This window comes from Pleurodeles waltl, chromosome 2_1 (assembly GCF_031143425.1).
Source record: "Pleurodeles waltl isolate 20211129_DDA chromosome 2_1, aPleWal1.hap1.20221129, whole genome shotgun sequence".
NCBI lineage: Eukaryota > Metazoa > Chordata > Amphibia > Caudata > Salamandridae > Pleurodeles > Pleurodeles waltl.
Window position 1 is genome coordinate 123,637,936 of NC_090438.1, and position 21,281 is coordinate 123,659,216.

Sequence of the window (21,281 nt, forward strand, 5' to 3'; positions counted from 1 at the left end):
AAACACCTATAAGTGGAAAGATTGGAGATTTCAGCCAGGGGTGGAATAAAATCACCTCCAACAAACTTGAACATAATTCAAGCGTTGTTACTGCATAAAACTGGAAAACGGAGCTCAACCAATAAGGCCTTCGGCAAAGACATGCAGCAGAAAGAAAAACTGCATCAGTGACATGAAGTCAGATATCTTACTTAAGACTGCAGTAAGACCGTGTAGTAAGCAGACTTCCCGACGAGGTTGTGTAAAAAGTCGTTGATGTCCACAATTAGGCCCACAGTGAGCAGCTGCTATCCGGCTGGGATTCCTGCATGAACTGACCATCTGTGCTAAAATCCACACCCGCTGTTCCAACTACAATCACAAGGAGCATTCAAGTGTCAACAAGCAACTTCACAATATAAACCCTCCAAGGTGTATTACATTACATCCCACAGTATTGCATCACCTCCACCAACAAACAGAATAGGAAAGGATAAAGCAAGTGAAAATTAAAATGAAACAAAAAAATAAGATAATTCAGTATTGTAATTACACAACTGTGGAAGTTTTGTGAAAGGCAATATGCCGTGGAAAATCATACAAATAGTATAAACACAAAAATTAAAGACCGCATTAATATATAACAATCTTTGAATTTCTGAGGTCTTTTTACTTCTTGTGACCTTGTACATCCTGCTCTAAGATGACTTGCAGAATTGCTACTAATGCGAACACCTCTCAGATGCAGAATCACCCTTTGTTACTCTTATCAGAGTATCACTTGTTTGTTGTATCCATTGTGCACAATGAAAGTCAACACCAGCACATTTCTTCCCACTTGTGATACTAGCCTGCTACTGTGAATGTTTCAATAAGTGCCTCTTACTCCACTATCCTTTGTCTTCTAACAAGACTGACCCTTTGCCAATTCTGTAAACCTTTGTTGGAGATGAAAACACTGATTTACCCATCCTGACCTTAAGTCTTTTGACCAGGACATAATCACCAACCGTTCGCAGCATGTCCATTTTAACCTTTACTAAATTCATGTTTCATTTTCTCTATTTATTGGACTCCCTTGAGGCATCCTGTTTCTTTACAGTTGTATCTCCAACCACCTAATTTCCTATGGCAAGTTGTTCTTTTAACCAAGTGGGATACGAAGCTGAATGGTCTTTTCTGACGCTCAGTAACAGAAACTGAGTGACCCCAGTGCTGCAATCTGGTGTAGTGCTGTATTCCCACACCTTCTGTTTGAGGAATTGTTTTAAAAACATACCTGATTCAAGAGGAGTCCGTACGCCCTGTTTCAGTACTTTGTTGCCTCTCTTTACTAAATCATTTGAAGATGGTGAGTACTGGCTTTCTGGTTCTGAATAGGCTTTAAATCCCAGAAAGGGCAATGACAGCTTGAATAAGGGCCTCCCGGGTAAGGTATTTTGCAATTATCCTGATTCTGTGAAGGATGAGGAAGTCACTGCCTAATTTGTGGCTTCTTAGAGAGTTCATCAGCAATCACCAAGAGACTCTTTACTGAATTTTTAGGGATGCAGGTGCTCCCATCTCAGGATGCCAGAAAAACTCAGTCCAATATTCGAGCTTGCTTTTAGTGAGGAGAATTTTGGTTTTATCATAGTTTAATTTCAGATGTTTGCTGTTCATCCAGTCACGGATGAACAGCATTGTGGTTTGAAAGTTCTCATTAGATTCAGGGGAGTTGTCAATCCTAAAGAGTGGTTACATGTCAACCGCATAGCTGTAGATTGTGCAGTTCCTGTTTGAGTGTGTGGACTAGAGGATGAATACATGAATTGAAGAGATGTGGGGAGAGGAAGGAGCCCTGTAGGTACTCCACATTATAGGTGGACTTTGGATGAGTTATACGGGGTCAGATGGACCGATTCATAACGTCCTTTAGAAAGGATATAATCGAGCCAAGCCCTGGGCCCCACAGCCGCAACAGGGTCCACCAGGAGGTTATTGGTCCACTGTGTTGAAAGCCATAGGCAGTTTGAGGATGACTAGCCCCTGGGTGAAGCCTTTGTTGCATCTTTCATGCATATTATCCATCACATAGAGAATGACTGCTTCTGTGAAGTGAGCTGAGTGAAAACTTATGTGACATGAGTCCAGAAATGTGGACTCCTTTAGCAAAGCACAGAGGTTTTGTGCTACATAAGGTTTGGGTACCTTAGTCAAGAAAGGTAATAGGGATATGGGGGGTGATAGTTTTTCCGTGCAAGTGGGTCTTTGCCAACTTTCTTCTGAAGGGGTACCACTGTCGCCTTCTTGAATATGCTAGGTGCCTTCCCTAGATTGAGGGAGAAATTGAGGGGACAAGACTGGGTCTGGGATATTGGGTGAGTATTGTTTTTAGATCTTTCGGGGAGCAGGTATCATTTAGCGAGCCTGATTTCAATTTGATCAGCAGGTCTTTGAGGCAATCCTGATATGAGGAAATTAAGTTAAGGTGACCAGCTTCATGTCTTCCATGGCAATCTTATTTGAAAGTGAGTTTGTATGGACGCTTTCTTTAATAATCTTGATTTTATCAGTGAAGTAAGTACTAAGTGCATCACAGAGTCTTGGGGGGGGAGGGGGGGGGCTGCTAAGGGTAGTGTGAACTCCTGGGTTTGTTTATAGACGATGATTTTGTTGGTGAAAAGGGCATATTTGTCTTCCAAATATGCATTTTGTATTCTTTGAGGTGCTTTACAAAGTTTTCCTTTGCATTCGGGGAATATTAATTCTGCCATTTATATTCACAGTGGCGTAATTCTAGCTTGGCTAGTTTTAGGTCGTCTGAACCATTTTGACGAATCTTGCTGTCTAGCCTGTTTACATTTGCGTAGTGGAGCATGGATTTCCCCGACTGTCGTTACCCAGTCAAAGATTGCTTTTCCATATACAGTTACAGAGGGAGATCAGTGCGATCCATGATCAGCTCCTGGAGAATATTCGAGGACAAGTTGGTGATTTTTGGGAGGACAGTTTGGTTAGTGAAAATTTGATTAGATAGTGGTCGGACAACATGCATGGGGAGACTAAGGTTGGACAGGGACAAATGAATAGTCCAGACTTCATCTAATGCTTGGCCCTTGATGTGGGTGGCAGTGAACACATTTTAGTGTTAGGCTGCTAAGGAGATCTGTGAATGCATAGATAATTGTCTTCCATTGCCATTTTTTGCCCAGTAGTTAAAATCGCCAACAAGTAAGATTTTTGCGTGGTAGACTAAGAAGGGGGAGATTAGCTCGTAAAATAGCTGTGGAAAATGCTGCATGTAATCTGATGGTTTATAGGTAAGGAAGCATACGAGGGGAGGAGCTAGAGATTCCAGTTTGATTATGAGGCTATTAACTGCAGGGATGATTAGCACAGTTAGTTTGGAGAATCTGAGATGTTTAACTGTGGCTATGCTGCCTCCTGTTTTACTGGTTTGAGGAATATAATAATCGGGTAGGGCAGCAAGGATGCCAGTTGGGGATTTTTCCGTGAGCCACGTTTCGGTTCAATAGAAGAACGTCTTGTGTTTCAGAGGCTAGTAAATGAAAGAGCTCTATTAGGTGTTTCACCATGGAGCCAGTGTTTATATAAACATTAACTGGTCAGGATTGTTGAGGAGGTGATGGCCCATTTGTTCTAACAAGATTGTGTGGCAGTTCTGGTAATAGAGTCCTAAATTAGGTACTTTTTGCAGAAGTGGGGGGGTCTAATTTGTAGCTTATCGAATGTTGGTTTGGGCATAGTGTTTGGTCCCGGTCGGACAAGGATGGGTGCAGAGGAGCCTGCCTTTAGAGTGCCAGCGGTGCATCTGCGCTGCTTTGATCATTTAAATGGCTGAGAGCTCTATAACTCCACACACCTTGATCACAGAGCTGCTTGCTTATTGAGTCCCCAAGATTCGGATTTTCTTTCTAAAAGTGCAAGTCCACCGATCTTATGTGGTGATATGCAAACAATTTTTAAAGGCAGTACAGAGATTTAAAAGACCACTCTAGACAGATTGAGTATAGACCACTAAAGTGCAATTGCCAGGAATTCGGAAATATATGTATAAGATGCCCTTTCCGGCGTTATACCTCCCCTTCTATACCCATTCCTCAGGATCTACATAAGTTAAGGAAATACACCAATTCTGAGACATTTATTGCCACCTCTTCGCTTTGTTGGAGCTATTTTTGACATTCGCTTTTATTTGCTACGTTTCCATTCCAGAAGAGTGGGCACCATGTTCTCTTAACTGAAGTTACCTGGTTTCTGAAAGATTGCTCTATTCTCTTGGAAATTTCTGATGTCAGTGTGGCTTTTGTGCGGGTCCAGGATAAATTCCACAAGACAAAATTGAAACACTTAGGTTATTGGCTTGTTTTGAAAGATAAAACCACATTACACACATCTGTAAATGTGTTTTCATGATACACCTGCCTTTAAGGGGAACCTAACGACTTTATCTAAACATTCTTTCCCACATATTAGTCTGTCATCTATTCTAAGATAAATTGTACTTACAAATGAAAGTGAAGGGGGATTTTCATGAAATGCTACCTTAACTCATCAACGGTGCAACTCATCAATGAGAACTTAAAATATTACCAGTTTCTTGATGCACACCATCTACAATACTATGGCTTCGTAAAAGATTGTTTTTCTATTTTGGAAGATGCCATTTCAGGTTTTAGATAACTCTGCTAAAACTATTACGAATTAAACTTTTTCTCACAAGTACTATTGCCTTGAATGTATAAGGGCCATGGTTGAATGATTTGTTAACTATCATTATTGCCACCCATTGTGTGAAGAAGAACTTTGCAACCTTCTTGGGTGCAGAACTGGAAAGAATACTCTTCTGGAAGTGATCTTAGCTGTGCGGCAAAACAGAAAAGGTTATAGCCATGTGGTAGTCTCTATAATTTCAAAACTATATAATAGTTCTGCCTCAGACTTGGTATTCTGTGCACAAGAGCAGAGGGCGGAGTCTGTCCATTTTCTACAGAATTACTTAGCAGACATTAGATGAGTAGCATGTTGGAGCTGCTCTTGTGTTTTTTGCAAAAATTCTGAAAAGAATGTGCAACGTTTTCCTTAGTACTGATTCCAGTACGTGCACTATGCCTACTCCCCTTCTCTGCACCCACCAATTCCCTTGGCATACTTCCACCACCCTGCATTTCCAAAACTTAGGCAGAAGCAGCGCTGAGCCAGCAGATAAATGACTAGCTGGCCATGTACTTGAGAGGATGCTTGCAATGGTGTTCCTTCCATACTTTTTTCTAATACTGCATGCATAAAGGTTGTAAGTGGAAGTGCGAAGCATACAGGACTGGCCTTTAAGGTCATTTTTCCAGTCTACCTATATGCTTTTCTGGTCTCCATCCATACAATCTTCTTGTCTTGTATTTTCCATTCTACTTATCAGCTATATTTGCTTCCTTGCTTTATTAGCTTGCATTCCTCCTTTTTATTTTGCTGTATTTCTCCTTGCTTCCTTCATTGCTTTTACGTACTTCTAGCCAGCCTTTTCCTTTCTTCTTTTCTAAGTGTTTACTGACAGCTGCTTCATTTTTTTCCTTTTCATTCAAGTACCTCCTGCTTATCCTTCTTTGTATGTGCCCATTCTTCCTTGCACCATGTCCTGTGCCTGTTGTCCGCCTATCTCTGGTAATGAAAATGATTGCCTTTCTAGACAATTCATATTTAAATCATCAGTCTATTCTATCTTCTTAGAGTAGAGATACTTTCTGGTTATGTACGTTGGTATATGAAATTTCTGAAGCATGAACCTTGTCAAAACGCAGCAGAGCACTGTCCTGGTCAAAGGCCAGCATAAAGTAAACAAGTAAGCATGGTTGTGGATGGGTAATGCATTGTGATGTAGTGTGCTTTTAAGAGGTGTCTTCAACCTTTTCTTAAATTGGAGTACAATTGGGGCACTCCTGATGGAAACAATAATATTATTCCAGATCCTGGATGCATCTGTGGAAAAGGCCTGTTTCTTTTTTACACTTCTTATTCTGCAGTCTGGTGCACTGTGATAGCTTTATACATGATGCAGTTGGTTTTAAAGATAGTGCAGGCCTGCAAGGGGAAGTCAATGGAGTTCCGTTAGGGTGGGGACGATCGGATCATATTTCTTTAGGCTCTGGATGAGACTTGCTGCAACATGCAGGATGACCCTAAGGGGGTTCACTTGGCGACTTGTAAGCCATAGAGTATGGATTACCACCACCCAGAGGCAAGGGCACGAGGGCTAGAACACAGTTCTCAAGTCTGTTTCTGAAAGTAGTGGTCTAAATTGCTTTAGAAAAGAGAGCTGATGTCTAGGGTGAATCCAGGTGACTTGGCAGGCAGTGGAAGTTAGGGGTTGAAGCCATCAACGTTCATGTATTTGTGCCACGTTTGTACTATATCTTTATTATTGTTGGCAGATAGCAGGAATTCCGTCATGGTTGGGTTGAACTTCAGGTAAATGCTGGACATCCAACTTGGACATCCAAGTTTGCATATAGAGCAAGCAATGTTTGTAGTGGCATGTCTGAAGCAGAGGAGACTTAAGTGGTGGTGTGTATCCTCTGCATATTGGTAGATTGTATTCAGCTACATTGCTGGCTTTTGGGTAGAAGCTATTGTAGAGAATGAAATATACCGGTGTAGTTACCACAAACAAAGCAGTTTAATGTTGCCAAGTTTAATTTCAGTTGTCTGAGGCTTAAGCTATTTCGGTTTCAAACTTGTGCAATTCAAAAAGGACTAGAAAAGCCAGCAAAATATGCATGCAGCCCACTACAGGAGACAACATAGAACCTAGAAAGTTTCAGCATGCGATAGGGATCTTTTGTGACATGGAGATGCCCATGTGAACAAACTGCTTATTAGAAATCTAGGAGGAGAACCAGTGAAGGACATTGCCAGTGAATCCAATTCGTGACTCGATGTGTGGAATGGTCAACTATGTTGAAGGCAGCTAAGAGGTTCAGCACTATCAGGACGCAGGGATCATCTTCATCTGTGGTAAAGAGGTAATTGTCTGCAATGTGTAAGGTGGTGGTCTTCATGCTGCTGCGTGATCTCAAGCTAGACTAACTCATGCAGAACATGGTTGGCACTGATGTGATCTTGGAGTTGAGCATAGACTGATTTTTCAATGATCCTCATGAAGAAATGGAGACAAGTGATTGGCCAGTAGTTGGTGATGTCATGAGGGTCTAGTGTGTGTTTCTTTAGGAGTGGGAGTATCTGGCCAGTCTTGAGAAGAGCTTCTGGGAAGATACCTTGAGTGAGGCAGGCATTGACAATGATAAGTAGGGGTTAGAGAGCATCCCTAGAGAGCTGTGGTGAAGGACTGTGATACTACCTCTTTATAGGTAGTGACTTTCAGTGAGTTGCTTGTCAACCAGATCTGGGAAAGAGGGGGAACGTTCATGTTCCAGTCCTGAGGATGCTTCACCTGCTAGTTCTGCTTGCTTCTGGCATACTACATGCTGGCATATGAGGCCTCTTTTGTGGTGCCTGTAGTGGTTCCTACACAGTGGAGATCTACTTGGCACAATCAGATTTTTCCAGGACACTGCATTAGGCCTTATTTGGTCATTATTGGAGAACCTGACGTAAAGGAAGCGCTTTTTCCCACGACCAAACATTGGCCCCATTAGTGACAGATGCTTCCACCTTGGGCTACGGTGCACATCTAAAGGATCTGTAAATGAGTTATCTGATCAAGTGGAAATTACTTAGCAATCTGACCAAGCAGAGGGCATTTGTCTAGTGTGGAAGGCCTTCCTGTCCTTGTTTGGTCCAAATCTTGAAAGACAACTCAACTGCAATGTGATATGTCAACTAGCATGGTGGCGTGTAGTCTCATCCCTTCTGTTGGGATACTCAGAATCTGGGTGAGTGCTTATTAGCTTTGGCTGATCACCAACCATCTAGCAGGCTCCATGGAGAGAAGACGCCCTGTGGAACACTATTCCAATGGGCCTTTTTTTTTTTTAAATAATCGTGAGAATGCACCCTGCCCAGTCTTGTTCCCTTAAAATTGTGTTGCATTGTAATAGGGAATGTGTTTCGTTTGACGTGCAGATTTTTTTTACAATTTTATTTTTTTACTTCATTATAGTTTGGATTTCCTATATATTCTTGATTATTGAAGTGTTGAGGAAGTTCCCAGAGGCCCATGTTAGTCTGACCATTCTGGACTGGCCTAAGAGGATGTGGTGTTCACACCTAATAAGGCTCCCAGTCTCCCCCCACCCCAATTGTTTCACAAAGCTTTGATGTATTACATCTCAACGCTGCCACATTTTCTGCCTTTAAAAAAAAATTTGTCGGATAGGAGCGGGAACAAATCAACGCATCATAATGCAGAGCTCAGTGACACCTTCAATTATCAATAAGTCATACGTAATACTATAAATTCAATATATTGCACAATACTCCTAATACCATATTGATCCCTCCACAACACAATCTTATTAAGAACTCTGACCAAAATAAATCAGTTGTTCATTGAAAGAAGTCTGATGGAGCAACAATATCCTTAGATTAGAATAGAAGTAGGAGCTAAAGGGCATTTTACTCAAGACTTTTGCTAATGGGACTACTGTCAGTTGGATTACCAGCCAAATGAGTTAGGACAACCACCATATGGTTCAAAAAGCCCAAGGAAGCACAAAGGAGTAGAATGTGGACATATACCCCTGTATCTGGACTAGATTTGCTGAATATGAGAGAGTTGGAACGCCTAGAGGTCTACATGTAAACGGCAGGGGGTTCTAATTTTCTACACCTTTCAATATGTGTTTTAAACAATTGATGGTTTTCAATGTTTTTTAAACAATTGATGGTTTTTGGGTCCAGCTACTGAGGGGTTATACAGGCAAACGCCTTGTTTAGACCGTGTTTCCTAGCTCAGCATCCCCGCCATCAAACCTTGCGCAATAGGGTACACGCTCTAGTTTTTTAGCACTCAGGCCGCCTTTGCGTCAGTGTATTCTACATTCATTATGGATACCGTTTTTTCCCCTACACTGAACAGTGAGTAGACTCCTGCATTGCCAAGTTGTTGATGTAACCCTTTCTTTTGCCTCTTCTAAATGTAATGTGTGCAATTTATGCTGTCCCAGACAATACGGTCAACTGAACTTAATTGTGCGTGTATTTACTTCAATTTTGGTGTGACATGGGCTGTGCATCAATCTCACGGTGATTTGTTCTGTTTTTAGTCTTCAGTGCTGATACAGTATTTTTCTTTTCTTTTTCCATTTTGCAATTTCACTCTGAATAGTTGGTCCTTTTTTGATCCCTTTATTAACTGTGTTTTTCTTTTGAATCTGTCAGTTTCCTACCCCAGTCCTCTTTAGGCTGCAGTCAAAATTCTTGTACTCCCCTTTATCCTGATGATGATTTTCATAAATCATGAAAGGTCGAAATGCCGTAGACAGAACTTCGGCTCGAGTTACCCACTGTGCAGTTTTGTAATATATATATGTATTACCTAGTGGTGGTCAGCTCTAGGTAGTTATAGTTAGGACCTTTTTCTATAAGAAAAGCATTTTTTTACTTGTCTATCTTTGGCGCTAGTTGAATCATCACAAAGATTTCCAAAAATTATTACCAGTAATGTCAGCTGTCGTCTCTTAAGTTTCAGGGTGATCAGCCAAGCAAGGTCCGAGGAAAAAGGGTCCTGAAACTCTTTCTCCATTCATTTTTCATAGGGATTTTGAACAGTGTTAGTGCCGAAACTACTGGATGGAATTACTCCAAATTTGGCAGAAACGTTAGGTCCTGATCCAGAAAGCAACCTTTTTGTGATTTGGTGTGAATCCATTCAGTGGTTTTCTTGTAATTAACTGCGAAACAAAATTTGTATTTATCTGGACACGGATTCGTCGCGACTCGCATCGCAAATCCGCGTGCGAGACGGAGCAGTGTGATTGGCTGACTGCAAGCTGTTCAGAAAGTTGCTGCCGTCATTTTATCGACTGGCAGCGGTCCTGGGGAATGGATTTTTACTGAGAAATGAATCGAAGGGGTCATGGTAGAGGTACTCTGGGCCCCATGGGTCTAATGAATGGGCTTGTGAGGGACCCATTATGAGTTTTAAAAAGTTAAAACCCCCTTTTTTTTTTTCTAGCACTCAAACTGTGCATGGCGGGGGCGCAAGTTATAGTAACTTTGGGGCACGCGTTAGTACTTGAGAACTCAAACTATAACAGTTGAATTTCTATGTTTGTGCACATTTAAAACGTGAGCATTACTATAACATCCTTGTAACCATTGTTTTTTAAAGTTAATTTCTATGTTTTTGTTTTAAATGTATTCTGTTAACAGCCCTGTAACCTTTGGTTTTTCTGTGTGTGTAACATTAAATTACTTTCTTTTTTGCAATTAACTTATATTTGCAGTGCATTGGTCTCAAGTATTGAATGAATGTTGCAAATTGTTTATCTAAAATGATGCCCCTTGGGACGTTATGAGATACCAATTTTCCCCTTGCCCAGTGGGCTTAAGGAGGACTTCTGTGGTTCATATCGCAAGCTTACATTTTGGTCATAACATATAGGACAGCTAAGCATCTTAAGCTGCTGATGGCATTGTTTGTGAATACATATGACTACAGTGATGCTCTTTAGCTCATCTTGCCAGTCTCGTCACATGCACGAGTTAGGAATAGAAGTGATAACGTAAATAGGAATAAGATAATTTATGATGACTCTGCTACTGCTTTAGGCAACTGTTCCACATATTGGTCATATCCATTGAAGAAAGGTATGAATAATTCTGAGATAGGTTTTACAGCTTGTGTGTTCGATGTGGCACAGTAAATGTCTGGGTAGGTAAGTGTAGCACTGTTCTCCTCCCCCCCTCCATCTTTGGCTTTAAAAACTAAAAAGGTTTTTGGGGACTTGCTAGAGAATGACACTTTTTTTATGCATTGGATGAAGTATGTACTGGGAACACAATCACCATGTTTGTAATTGTGTCAGACTTACTTTTCCCATTATAAACATGTTTGTAATAGTATTTCTGTCTATATAGGTTGGGACCACATTCAGACCATAGATTCGTTATTGAGAAAAGGAGGATACAAAGCTCCAATTACTAATGATTTCAGGAAAATGATAAAACTGACCAGGTATTTGATTATTCATTTTTATATTGTGCAGATTATGTAGATTATAAATGTACAAATGTATAGTGTATGAGGACATAAAATCATTCATTTCTTAGTGGTTCATCCCATCACTGTTGCCTTGCCTTAATTTTTCCCCTGCAGAATGCGCTTGCTGTATTGAAGAAACTAGTACAGTAAGTATAACATCTGCTCATCTAGGTTTCTTCCCGCATGAATATCTAGCTGCAGTCAGGGCTGGCCAACTGTCAAGCAATTTTAAAATAAGGTTTCCCTCATTCTGAAAAGGAACTGCAGTAGGAGGAGGGTGGTGCAGATGTCTAATTAGTTCTCCAGGTCCAAAGCTCAGAAAATTATTTACACTTCTTTGGCTTGATAGGTATTTGTACATCATTGCAATCCGCTTTTGAAGTGGTGTCCATATTGGTTAAATACCCTGTAATGTGCACCTCTAGTTTCACAGTATGACCTTAGAAAGGCATACTTTCTGCTGGGAAAATAGGTGGACAGCATGAGGGTGTTTAGCGACTGCTCAAAGGATACAAACCCATCACAATTTGTCAAAATTGGCACCTAAGAGTAGACTACTTAAGAGAATGTTAAATGGAAAGAAAGTTTTGAGCTCCGAAGTATCTGGAAAAACAAATGTGACCATTTAGGTTGTGCTATTCGTACCCTCTTATGTTGTAGCAAATCATAAATGCAGAGTGTTGTACCAGATCCATAGGAAGCATTGGACTCTTGTTGGGGAAGAGGTTGAGAGGTGAGTAGCCTTAATAGTGCTCTTTAGTAATGTTTAACTGCAAGATGTTTAGGTTGCTGCATGAGCTTGCAACCTCAACTGTATAAAATACTCTTAGAGGCATTGAAAAGGTGAGGGGCAGACAGTTTAAAAATGTCTTAAATAGCGCACCATACCCCATTCATGAAGCTTTTAATTGATCTAAGGAACACGATTTAGCATTAAATGATTTAAAGAGACTCATCTTGCTTATCTCAAAAGTGAGCAAGGTTTAGTTAGCCTCTCAAATTCAAACTCATGGCTCGCACATCACACGTGTGCATGTCTGCTCACTACACTATCTTGACAGCTTAAAACTTTAATTTGTTTCACTCTGCTACCTTTCACATTAAATGGGGGTTGGGGAATTCTGCTTCATTAATCCATAGCATTGAAAATCCAACTGATCGTGCTGCAAAAACAATGCCTACTTGTAGCCATAGTTCTTCAGCTTTTTCATAGGCGCCCATACAAACCGCTACATTCAATGAAGAGATCAAATAAAAGCTATTAACGTGTGCACTAGGCCAATGGGCTCTTCTGTCTCACAAGCCATATGTGTAAATATAAAGTATATGAGTTTTCTGGATTTAACACGAGATCCTTGCCCCAATAGGTTTGCAATCAACATCTTGATAACCATCATAGTGCCTGAAGTGCTTAACATAAACACCATTTCCAAAGATCATTGATAATGATTATCCAAATTTGCTAGATTGACATGATTGGCAATATTATTGAGAGGGTTGCCCATATTCAACTTTTTTAGGAAGTACATGAAGGTTTGAATGTCTTACTTAAATCATTGCCAGTCTGGCTCTAGAGAGGTAATTTAATCTACCTTCTACCTTTGCTGAGGTATTGGGGAGAGGTGCTGGGGGTATCCCTTTGGACTATAGACGACTCTACCACTGCATTCCTTGGAATCTATGGCTTCTGAGCCAGCCTTTTATTAGTTTAACATTGGGACATTTTGTTTGAATATCTCTGGAATTGTTGAGTTAGCCAAGGTCCTGCTCTTTTTTTCTTTACCTTTAAACAGTACCTATTGTCACAGGGATGGCTTAAAATTTCATTTCAGTGCAGGCAAATTACATGCATGTGCTATGTTTGAGCACAATTAGGGATTCTTTTTAAATATTACTTGTCTAAAACGTTGTGCACATGAAACAGAAATTAAACTGTTATGGCCAAAATATGCAGCCATCACAGACACTTTGCAGTCCTCCATCACTGCTTTGTGTCATATTGAAATTCTCAAAAGTAGTTAAAAAAAAAAAAAAAAAAAAACAATCTTGAATCTAGAATAGCAGTGTTTCTCTACACAGGTTAAAGTAACAGAGGATGAGTGGTTCAAACTTTGCCAGCTTTGTAGGACTCTCTGCTTTCCACTTTGATTTACCACAAAACTGTTGTTGCACCCTTAAAAACTCTATAGTTTGGCAGTTTGGCTGCTCTGTTAATTTAGTATATTATTTGTATCTGATTCTTCCTGACATCATTTTGACCATTTTATTCTTACTGGCTCAGCAGCTAGATTGGGTTTGGTATGTAGCCCGGACCTGCGGGTCAGGGATTTTGCGTGTCCCCTTCAGGATTGTTTGAGCTCCTGGTTGACAAGTTTATACTCAGTTGAGTCCAGTCAGCCCTTTGTCCTTCCCAGTCCAATAAAATGCACTATTACTTTCTTTTTTTTTTTCTTTGAGTGGCAACCTCAAGTTGCTTATTGCTAATTTTTAATTTGTCAACCATTTTTTTATGTATTTATGAATTTGTAACTTCCCTTACCCAAAATCTTCCTGGACTGAAGTTACAATAGAAAGTATCCTGGGCTTTTATATGGAAAGTTGCACTTTCCACAAATAACCTAGGACTGGAGTTAGAAAGGCAAACTTGCCTTCCTTGTGCTAGCATTTCATAGCTGGTTGAGGTTATAACCAACTTTAAAAATCATTTTTGGGTGCAAACACTATATGGCCAAATATGCATGGAATCTAAGTGTATAGCAGACACTTGGGAACATTTTTACCTAAAATGAACCTAGCTAGGGAACAGAGCGATGGATGTTATAAGGGCCATGGGAACGATGTTGGGGAAGGAGGAAGAGCAGGCTCGTTCTGAGTCACATGCCAGTGTCCCAGATCCCTGATGAGGATCAGGTGTCATTCTCCACTACATGCCTTCACAAACCCTCATTGGTTGTGGTTTGCTCAAACCATCAGTGACCGGTTCAGTCAGGGTATCCATGCTTGATCCTGTAGCTCAAGTTGTGATGTTAACGAGCATAGTCACATACTGTACATATACCCAGAACTATTCAGCAATATAGTTTGTTATTGTACCCTGGTTCTGACATCGTTTCCTCAAGGGCATTTGTTGGATTTCCTTAATGATTCAGGAGGCTAATGGCATGGCTCCTCTAATATTGGCACCTTGTACCATGAGGACGAGCTCGAAGCACCATGTTCACACTGCTTGAAGCCCTTCTTGTACTCTTCTGTTAACCAGTACTTTGATCCTTATGCCAAAGGCTCTGGCTTCATAACTGATGGGACCCCTTTCTCCAAGGTCTCTTGACTGAGCGCTTTGGTGACCCGCTTATACAGGAGGTGTTGAGTGGGAGAAACTCCAGATGAGTTAATAACACCCGCCCCCCCCACACTCCCAAATTCTCCTTTGCAGTTGAGCATCCCTGATGGATTTAAAGCCCAAGAAATATAGGCATGTAGTTATCCTGCTTCAGTCTTCATGATGCTATGCCCTACACTGAGTCCCTAAAATTGTAGTTGCAGGCTTGGTACATGGTTCTGCCAGATAAGCAATGTGTCCTCCCTATTGTTCAGTGTGTGCATCCATGGTGCTGCAAGTTCAGTGACGTCCAGACACCATTCTAATTCTGTCAGAGAAATTCGAAATCACTAACTTACTGCAATATCATATGAAACTGTTGTGCAGACAGAACCCAAAAACCTTCAATCTGCAAGAATTCCTCCCTCTGTTACAGTGAGCAGGAATGGACCTTATCTTGGCTGGCTCAAATCACAAGATATGACCTTACTTCCTTTCTGTTCAGTTTATTCTCACTGTTATTTGAAAGGCATTTTTGTAGAGTGATCCTTTTTCCCTATCCCTTCTTTGTCTTGAACATATTGAATTTGTCCCAGACACCTCAAATTTCACTGCTTTATCCGCATGACTGCATGTTTAACCTCTCTGAGGTTCTTGGTACTGCCCAGTCAAAAAGTAGGATTTCAGCACTTGGTATCTGATTGAAATGAGAGCCTTGATGCTGTTTAGCAGCCTTAACCTGACCGGAGGTTTGCTACGTAAGTCACAAATTTTTGCCTACATAGCAAACTTTAAATCCAGGTCAGTGGGAGTCTTTGCTCGAATGCACGGGGTGTTAAAATTAATGCAGTCCTCTATTTTGAGCCATCGAAAAGATTAGCAGGCACCTCATGTAACCCTTTTTTTTCTATCTGGAGATGGCATTGAAGGCTATCTTCTGAGTGCCTTAAAGACTTGTCTTATTATGCATCAATAGCAGACCCAACCACTTATTTCCTCTGAGGGGCAGTGGTAACACGTTTGTTGGCATTGCAGAAACAGTTTTTGGTGTTAATGTGAATCAGAGGTTTGAGTGAGGCTTTAGCATTGACCATGAAATCTAAATGTTTTTACTTTGCTTGAGCAGGTTTAATAGCAGATGTCACTGATCTCGATCAATGGCAGATAGTCTTCTTTGGTCTCTGGGGAAAGAGGTGGGTGTTGAGGATGGTGGTGGTAAGGAACTGGTAGGCCTGGAGGGGAAGTGGACACTCTAGGAAGTGGGCAGTGGTTGCAGAGTGGAGTAGTGCCAGGAGAGGCACAAAGAGAAGTAGATACTGAATTGAGGGAGGGACCTTTAACAGGAGAGAGGTGAACACAGTTGGGGTAAGTGAACATGGACAAGAGAGGCACAGTGATTGGAGACGTGGACAGTGAGGGGAAAGGTGAACACAGACTGGTGAGTTGGATACATACAAGTCGTTATCAGTGACAGAAAAGGTGGACAGTGAAGGGTGTGAAGGTCGGTCTGGACATTGGTGTGGGCAATAACAGGAGAATGCTATGATTCATAATTCTGCTATGGACAAAAAAATGAAGGGTCAAGAAGGGCGGGGGGTCTCAGTCCTGTATCTCAGGTGCCCCAGTGTAATCTCCTTGGGCCAACGATTTAATATGCTGTTGTCATGCCATCACCATTGCAATTTAATAAATACAGAAGAGGCAGGCAACTTATAAGCCCCATATACAGATAGTTGTAAAAGAAAGGATCTTGATTTCACCTATTGCGGTTGTTCTGTGAGAAGTGAAATCATTCATTGATGTCTGGGAAAACCCCCAGTACTAGCAAGCTCAGGTCTACATATTTACTGGCTTACAGCTGGCATAGCTGCTGTTCCAGTATATTCATTCCAGACTGTTGTACCTGACAAAATATGGAGTCTCCTTGAACTATAACCAGGGGATCTAAACCTATGTTACTATCTGTTTGTTTACCGAACATATCAGTCAGGCAATTGGTCTTACTGTTTTTCTGTTCTTATCACAAAATATGCTTTGGCTAATCCGTTTTATTTAGTTTCCGTGTAAAGGGTGCTGTTAGATCAGACAAGACTTTGAAGTTTAGACATTTGTCACCTTTAGTCATGTATCCCGTATACAAGCAAGCCTCCTTTGATGGTTTGGTTTCTTACATAACTTTCCTATTCTGGGAAAAAAGATAACTGTCCTGCAAGAGTAGTCCTCACTATTTAACCATTTCCACACTTCAGGGTATCATTTTCAATGTGCCTAGTATATATGCATTTTGCAAAGACTATTGCTAATCAAGATCAGATTAATGTTTCATTCAAGCCATGCTTAAACTACTTGGCAAGTTGTTTGGGTTTCTAATATTTTGCCTGCATCCTTCCACTAAACAGAGGCAAATATGGAAGTTAAGTCATGGGGTAGGTGAACTGGAAATGCCTGTAGATGTTCTTCAACTTAGCATCTTTAATAGTTACTTGTGTTTATTGATTTACCCCAACATCAAACTGCAAATCTTCAGTAAAGATATAGTCATAAATCCAATATATAAGAACCATCAAGGGATTTTTCCCTATCACGAATAGGGCTTTTTCATCAAAGCACATCTCTTCTGCTGAACCACTCATGTGAAAATATAATTCCACTGTTAGAAAATATTTGACCTACCCTGTACTAGAAACAAACCTTATTTGTACTGTTTATGCTCTTCTTTATATGTGGACGTGTGTAAAACAAGATTTATCACAAGTAACAAACTGAACTATGAGGATATTTTATATGAGCAGCAGTAAAGTTCTGACATTCCTTGGAATTAAAGCCTGGAGAAGATAGTGTTGTGTCCAGTCTCTGTAGAGAACTTTAAAATTGAAATTCCTTTATGGTGACGAGTTCCACAGATTTAGAACCCAAGCCACCCTCAGGAACATATTTTTGGAAGCCGCCTCTAATTATACTCAGGCACTCTTTTTTTTCCTTTGAAGTTCAGTAAATGTTCTCCTCCAATTAAGAACGCGGGGTTGCTCATGTTTTATTTTCTTCCATATACCTCCTTGATCCTACATACAGATATTGTTTTGCTTCAGTCATCTAGGCTTATGCTGTCTATTGCTGCACAAAGGTAAAAAATTGTTGTCTGTGGCTTAGATTTCAAGACAACGTCTAAGACAGTATTTATGCAGCCATGGTGGAAAAATAAATCTTCTTGATTTGTAGATGCCATAAAAGGATTGTTACCTTAAAAGATGAATTTCAGTGCTTCACGGATCTTTGCCCTGTTAACATTAGCACCCTGAACTGCAAGGTCAAAGGATTATGCCTTATTTGAAATCACTTTGAATTTAGAGCTGATTAAATATGTCACCTTTTGCTTTGAAGAGAAGCCAGAAAAAAACAATGTTCACTACTCCTTTTGTTCATCTTGTTTGCAGAAAGGCTTTGAACCTCTTCAAAACCTCCTTTTCTGAGTTATTAGCCCACTGACCCATGCAAAGTGTAGTAGGCTTGCCCTGATGCCCTTTAAGTATAGAATGTACAACTCCATGGTTGTTGTTGTCAGCAATGTGAGAGTACGAATGCTGATTTGCTATTTTTAAGTTGGGTATATGGATGTCAGGATGAGGCATCAGAAAGGGAACCTAGAGAGCTAATCAGTCTTTGACGACCCACATTAGAAGTTTGTATAGCCCTGTTTGTAGTAGAACACTAGCCACCTTGATGGTGATAGTGAGATATAAAGGTGTTACTAGAGACTGTGGTAGTCTTTAAGTAGGGCAATATTGCAGTAGTTCAGTTTGCTGATAAATGAGTGATTTGGCTATCTGGAAGCGGTTATGAGGCGGAGTTTTGTGTATATTTAGGATTTCATATCTTACTGCACAGTCTGTGATGGTAAGGAAATATTCCCTTGATATGGAGTGGTTGAAAAGAAAGCGCATGTTTCCTGGATGTGCATCCAAAGTCAGTGTCTGTAGGGAAGTCGAGCTAGGGGAAGATGCAGCCATGGAAGAGAGAAAGCAGATAACCTCTCTTATAGGTGTGTTCAGCACAAGAGAGTGTAAGACAGTCCAGTGCCGTAAGACGGATGCATTTGCAGGATTGGAAAGGAGATGATTTGTCTGTCTACAAGTGTCAAAGAACCTAAAAGTGAAGCGTAGGATTTAGGTCTGTGATGAGAAAGAAATCTGCCAGGAGAACACTTTTTTGGTTTAATGCAACAAAAGAGCTGAAGTACAACAAAAGATTCCCCACAAATGGGAACTAGACAAATATCATCCTCATTGACAGTGCTTAATTCGTATAATAAGTCCTGGTGCTCAAACCTATTCTTAGAAGCCCACAGCCAGCCTGTCTTGTGTTGGAGTTGCCTAATACCACAGGTGCCTAATCTTGATTCAACCTTTTGCCCCTTTCATCCACCACCCTACACATCTTAACCCTTTATCACTCTTGCATGTTATTTTCATCCTTGCATTCTCCCTTTGATGCCATGCTTTTTTTCAGTCTGTTTTTCTCTTCCCCCTTTTCTGTCCCTCTTTTGCTCACAGTCAAAATCAAATAATGGAAAAATGAGTGGGGTCTGGCCCAAAAGAGTGCTGGTGGTCCCTACCTTCAACCACTGGCTCACATTAAGCACGGTTCCTTGTTACATTAGGGTGACACACCCTTTATAGACCGGTTTGTAAGCAGAGAAAACAAAATGTCCACTCCATCGCGAGGTTTTCACTGAAGAGATGAGTATGATGAAAGCAAAAATGCAAGGAGTGAAGTCTGGAATAAAAAACTGATCATTTTCCTCCTCATTCCATATAAATTGGTCAATTGGACATCACATTGCTGGAGCCCCAGTGTGCCTCCTAATTGTTAGGTACAACTTGTCTCTTACAGATCATCCTAACTTGTTAACTGGGAACACGAATATCCTCCTCTGATCATAAGTGTTAACTCTGGGGTGACAGTGTAGCTGTCTGCAAGATCTGTTGCTTAAAATGCATGTAAATTAGTCTTTGGATCTGCCCCCTTCAACTGTTTGCTTATTTGAATCTGCATCTTTCAGCCACTGGCTTGATGCACTATCAGTCACATCCATCACATTGTATTCTGGGACTTGCAATTGTGTTAACAACTATGAGGTTAAAAAAAACAGAAGTAAAGGGCAGTTGGGTGAAAGGACAAGATTAGCCGAAGATATGACACAACAATGGGGCACATTACTGCTATGACCTTTGTTGGTATGTGTAAAGTTTTGTCATGTTTTCACCACTATCCCATGAACATGGTGTTGGATGTTTGCTTTTTCTTCAGAGACGTCATAATTGTATTGGCCTTTTTGGTGCACTCCATTCCTCCTTTCAGCATGATAAAACTGGTATACCCCTTATTGACACTTCACACTAATTGTGTGTGTGTGGTATAATATGGTAATCCTAGGCTATTTTGTAGCCAAAGGTACGTTAACACAATTTCAAGACCCAGAATACAATGTGATGTCTTAAAAGGTCATGACTGACTAAGTGAGACATTTGCCATGGGGTCACTTAGGAACTGTGAAGGTCCACACAACAGCAGCACCACTTTTATGTAGCCAGGCAAAGAGTACAGAAAAGCAGTGGTGAGCATGTTGAAAGCATCAAGCCACCATAAACATCTCTCCCGCAAAGGTTCTGGGTGTTCTCCCCTCAACCAAGTTCTCCAGGATTCCCAGCATTGTCTTTCTATGGTCCAGGACAGGCAGGGTGCCCAGGGTAGTTTCCAGTACACCATGGGTTGATTTCCAGTATCTCTGAATAAGTAGACACTCCCACATCACATGATAAAAGGTGACAGGGCATCAACACATCTTTTACACCTGGCATCACTGGTATGAACCATCCTCCAGATCCTGTCAGGGCTGTTGTTAACCATTCCTATAATGTCATAGTATTCAGTAAGGCTTAAACAAATTACCATTAACTGTGTCCAGGAATTTGTTTATTAAAACATTTGAACACATCACTCTTACTTTATTCGTTAATTATTAGTCCCATCAACCAGAGTCCTTTACAAATGGACTGTGAGAGGGTTCAGAGATGTGAGTGTCCGTGTAATAGACTCTCCATGCTTAAAACATTCTAACATATGTACGTTTAACACGCTGCCAATTGGAAGACACCTCATACCCTGAATTACCGATCCTTTAAATTAAACATGCCTTGTAACATTATCGCCAAAGAAACATGTTTTGTAAAAGCTGGAAAACAGTTTGTCTATTTTGTGAAACAGGCAGCTGAATAAACACTGCTGACCACTAATTTCAAAAGGTTTAGGGAACACCTAAAAGAGACACCACTTAAATCTACAAAAAACATACACTGAAAACAGGTCAGCCTATCCAAATGACTCTAATACCAGCATCACCAATGCCACCCCAATATACAGCAATTTCATATATGCCTTTTCATAGTTACTAGGCCTTGCAGAAATAAAACATGGACATAAAACCAACCTCAAAATAGAACACAATACAATAAAATCAAATCACCAGTAAACCCTCTTATAAAAATGTATAAAAACTAAACTTTTCACAACCGTGATTGACCTTTGAAAGTTGCAAAAACCTCTCCATAAATTTAACAGCTGTAGTGCATTCACTTTGTGTTTCCATACAGAGTTAAGATACACCTACTGAATTATACAAATGCTGTTAAAGGTATTGTTTTTTGTAGTGCAAAGCTGAACAAATTAAAACATGGGTTAATGACTTTTCAGAACAACTAGTCTTCAAAATCTGATTAGGCAGCCTAGGTCCTACTGTGGTGGCTGACAGAAGACAACTTGACC

At 40.6% G+C, this 21,281-nt stretch overlaps 1 protein-coding gene across 1 annotated transcript in view; it reads left to right on the top strand.

Annotated features, from left to right (window-relative positions):
* Positions 1–21,281, top strand: part of AMMECR1 (AMMECR nuclear protein 1) — a 406,744-nt gene that overhangs the window by 326,836 nt on the left and 58,627 nt on the right. The window contains exon 5 of the mRNA XM_069211426.1: positions 11,017–11,113. Within this exon, the coding sequence (XP_069067527.1) occupies positions 11,017–11,113 (97 nt within the window). The remainder of the gene's footprint in view (positions 1–11,016; positions 11,114–21,281) is intronic.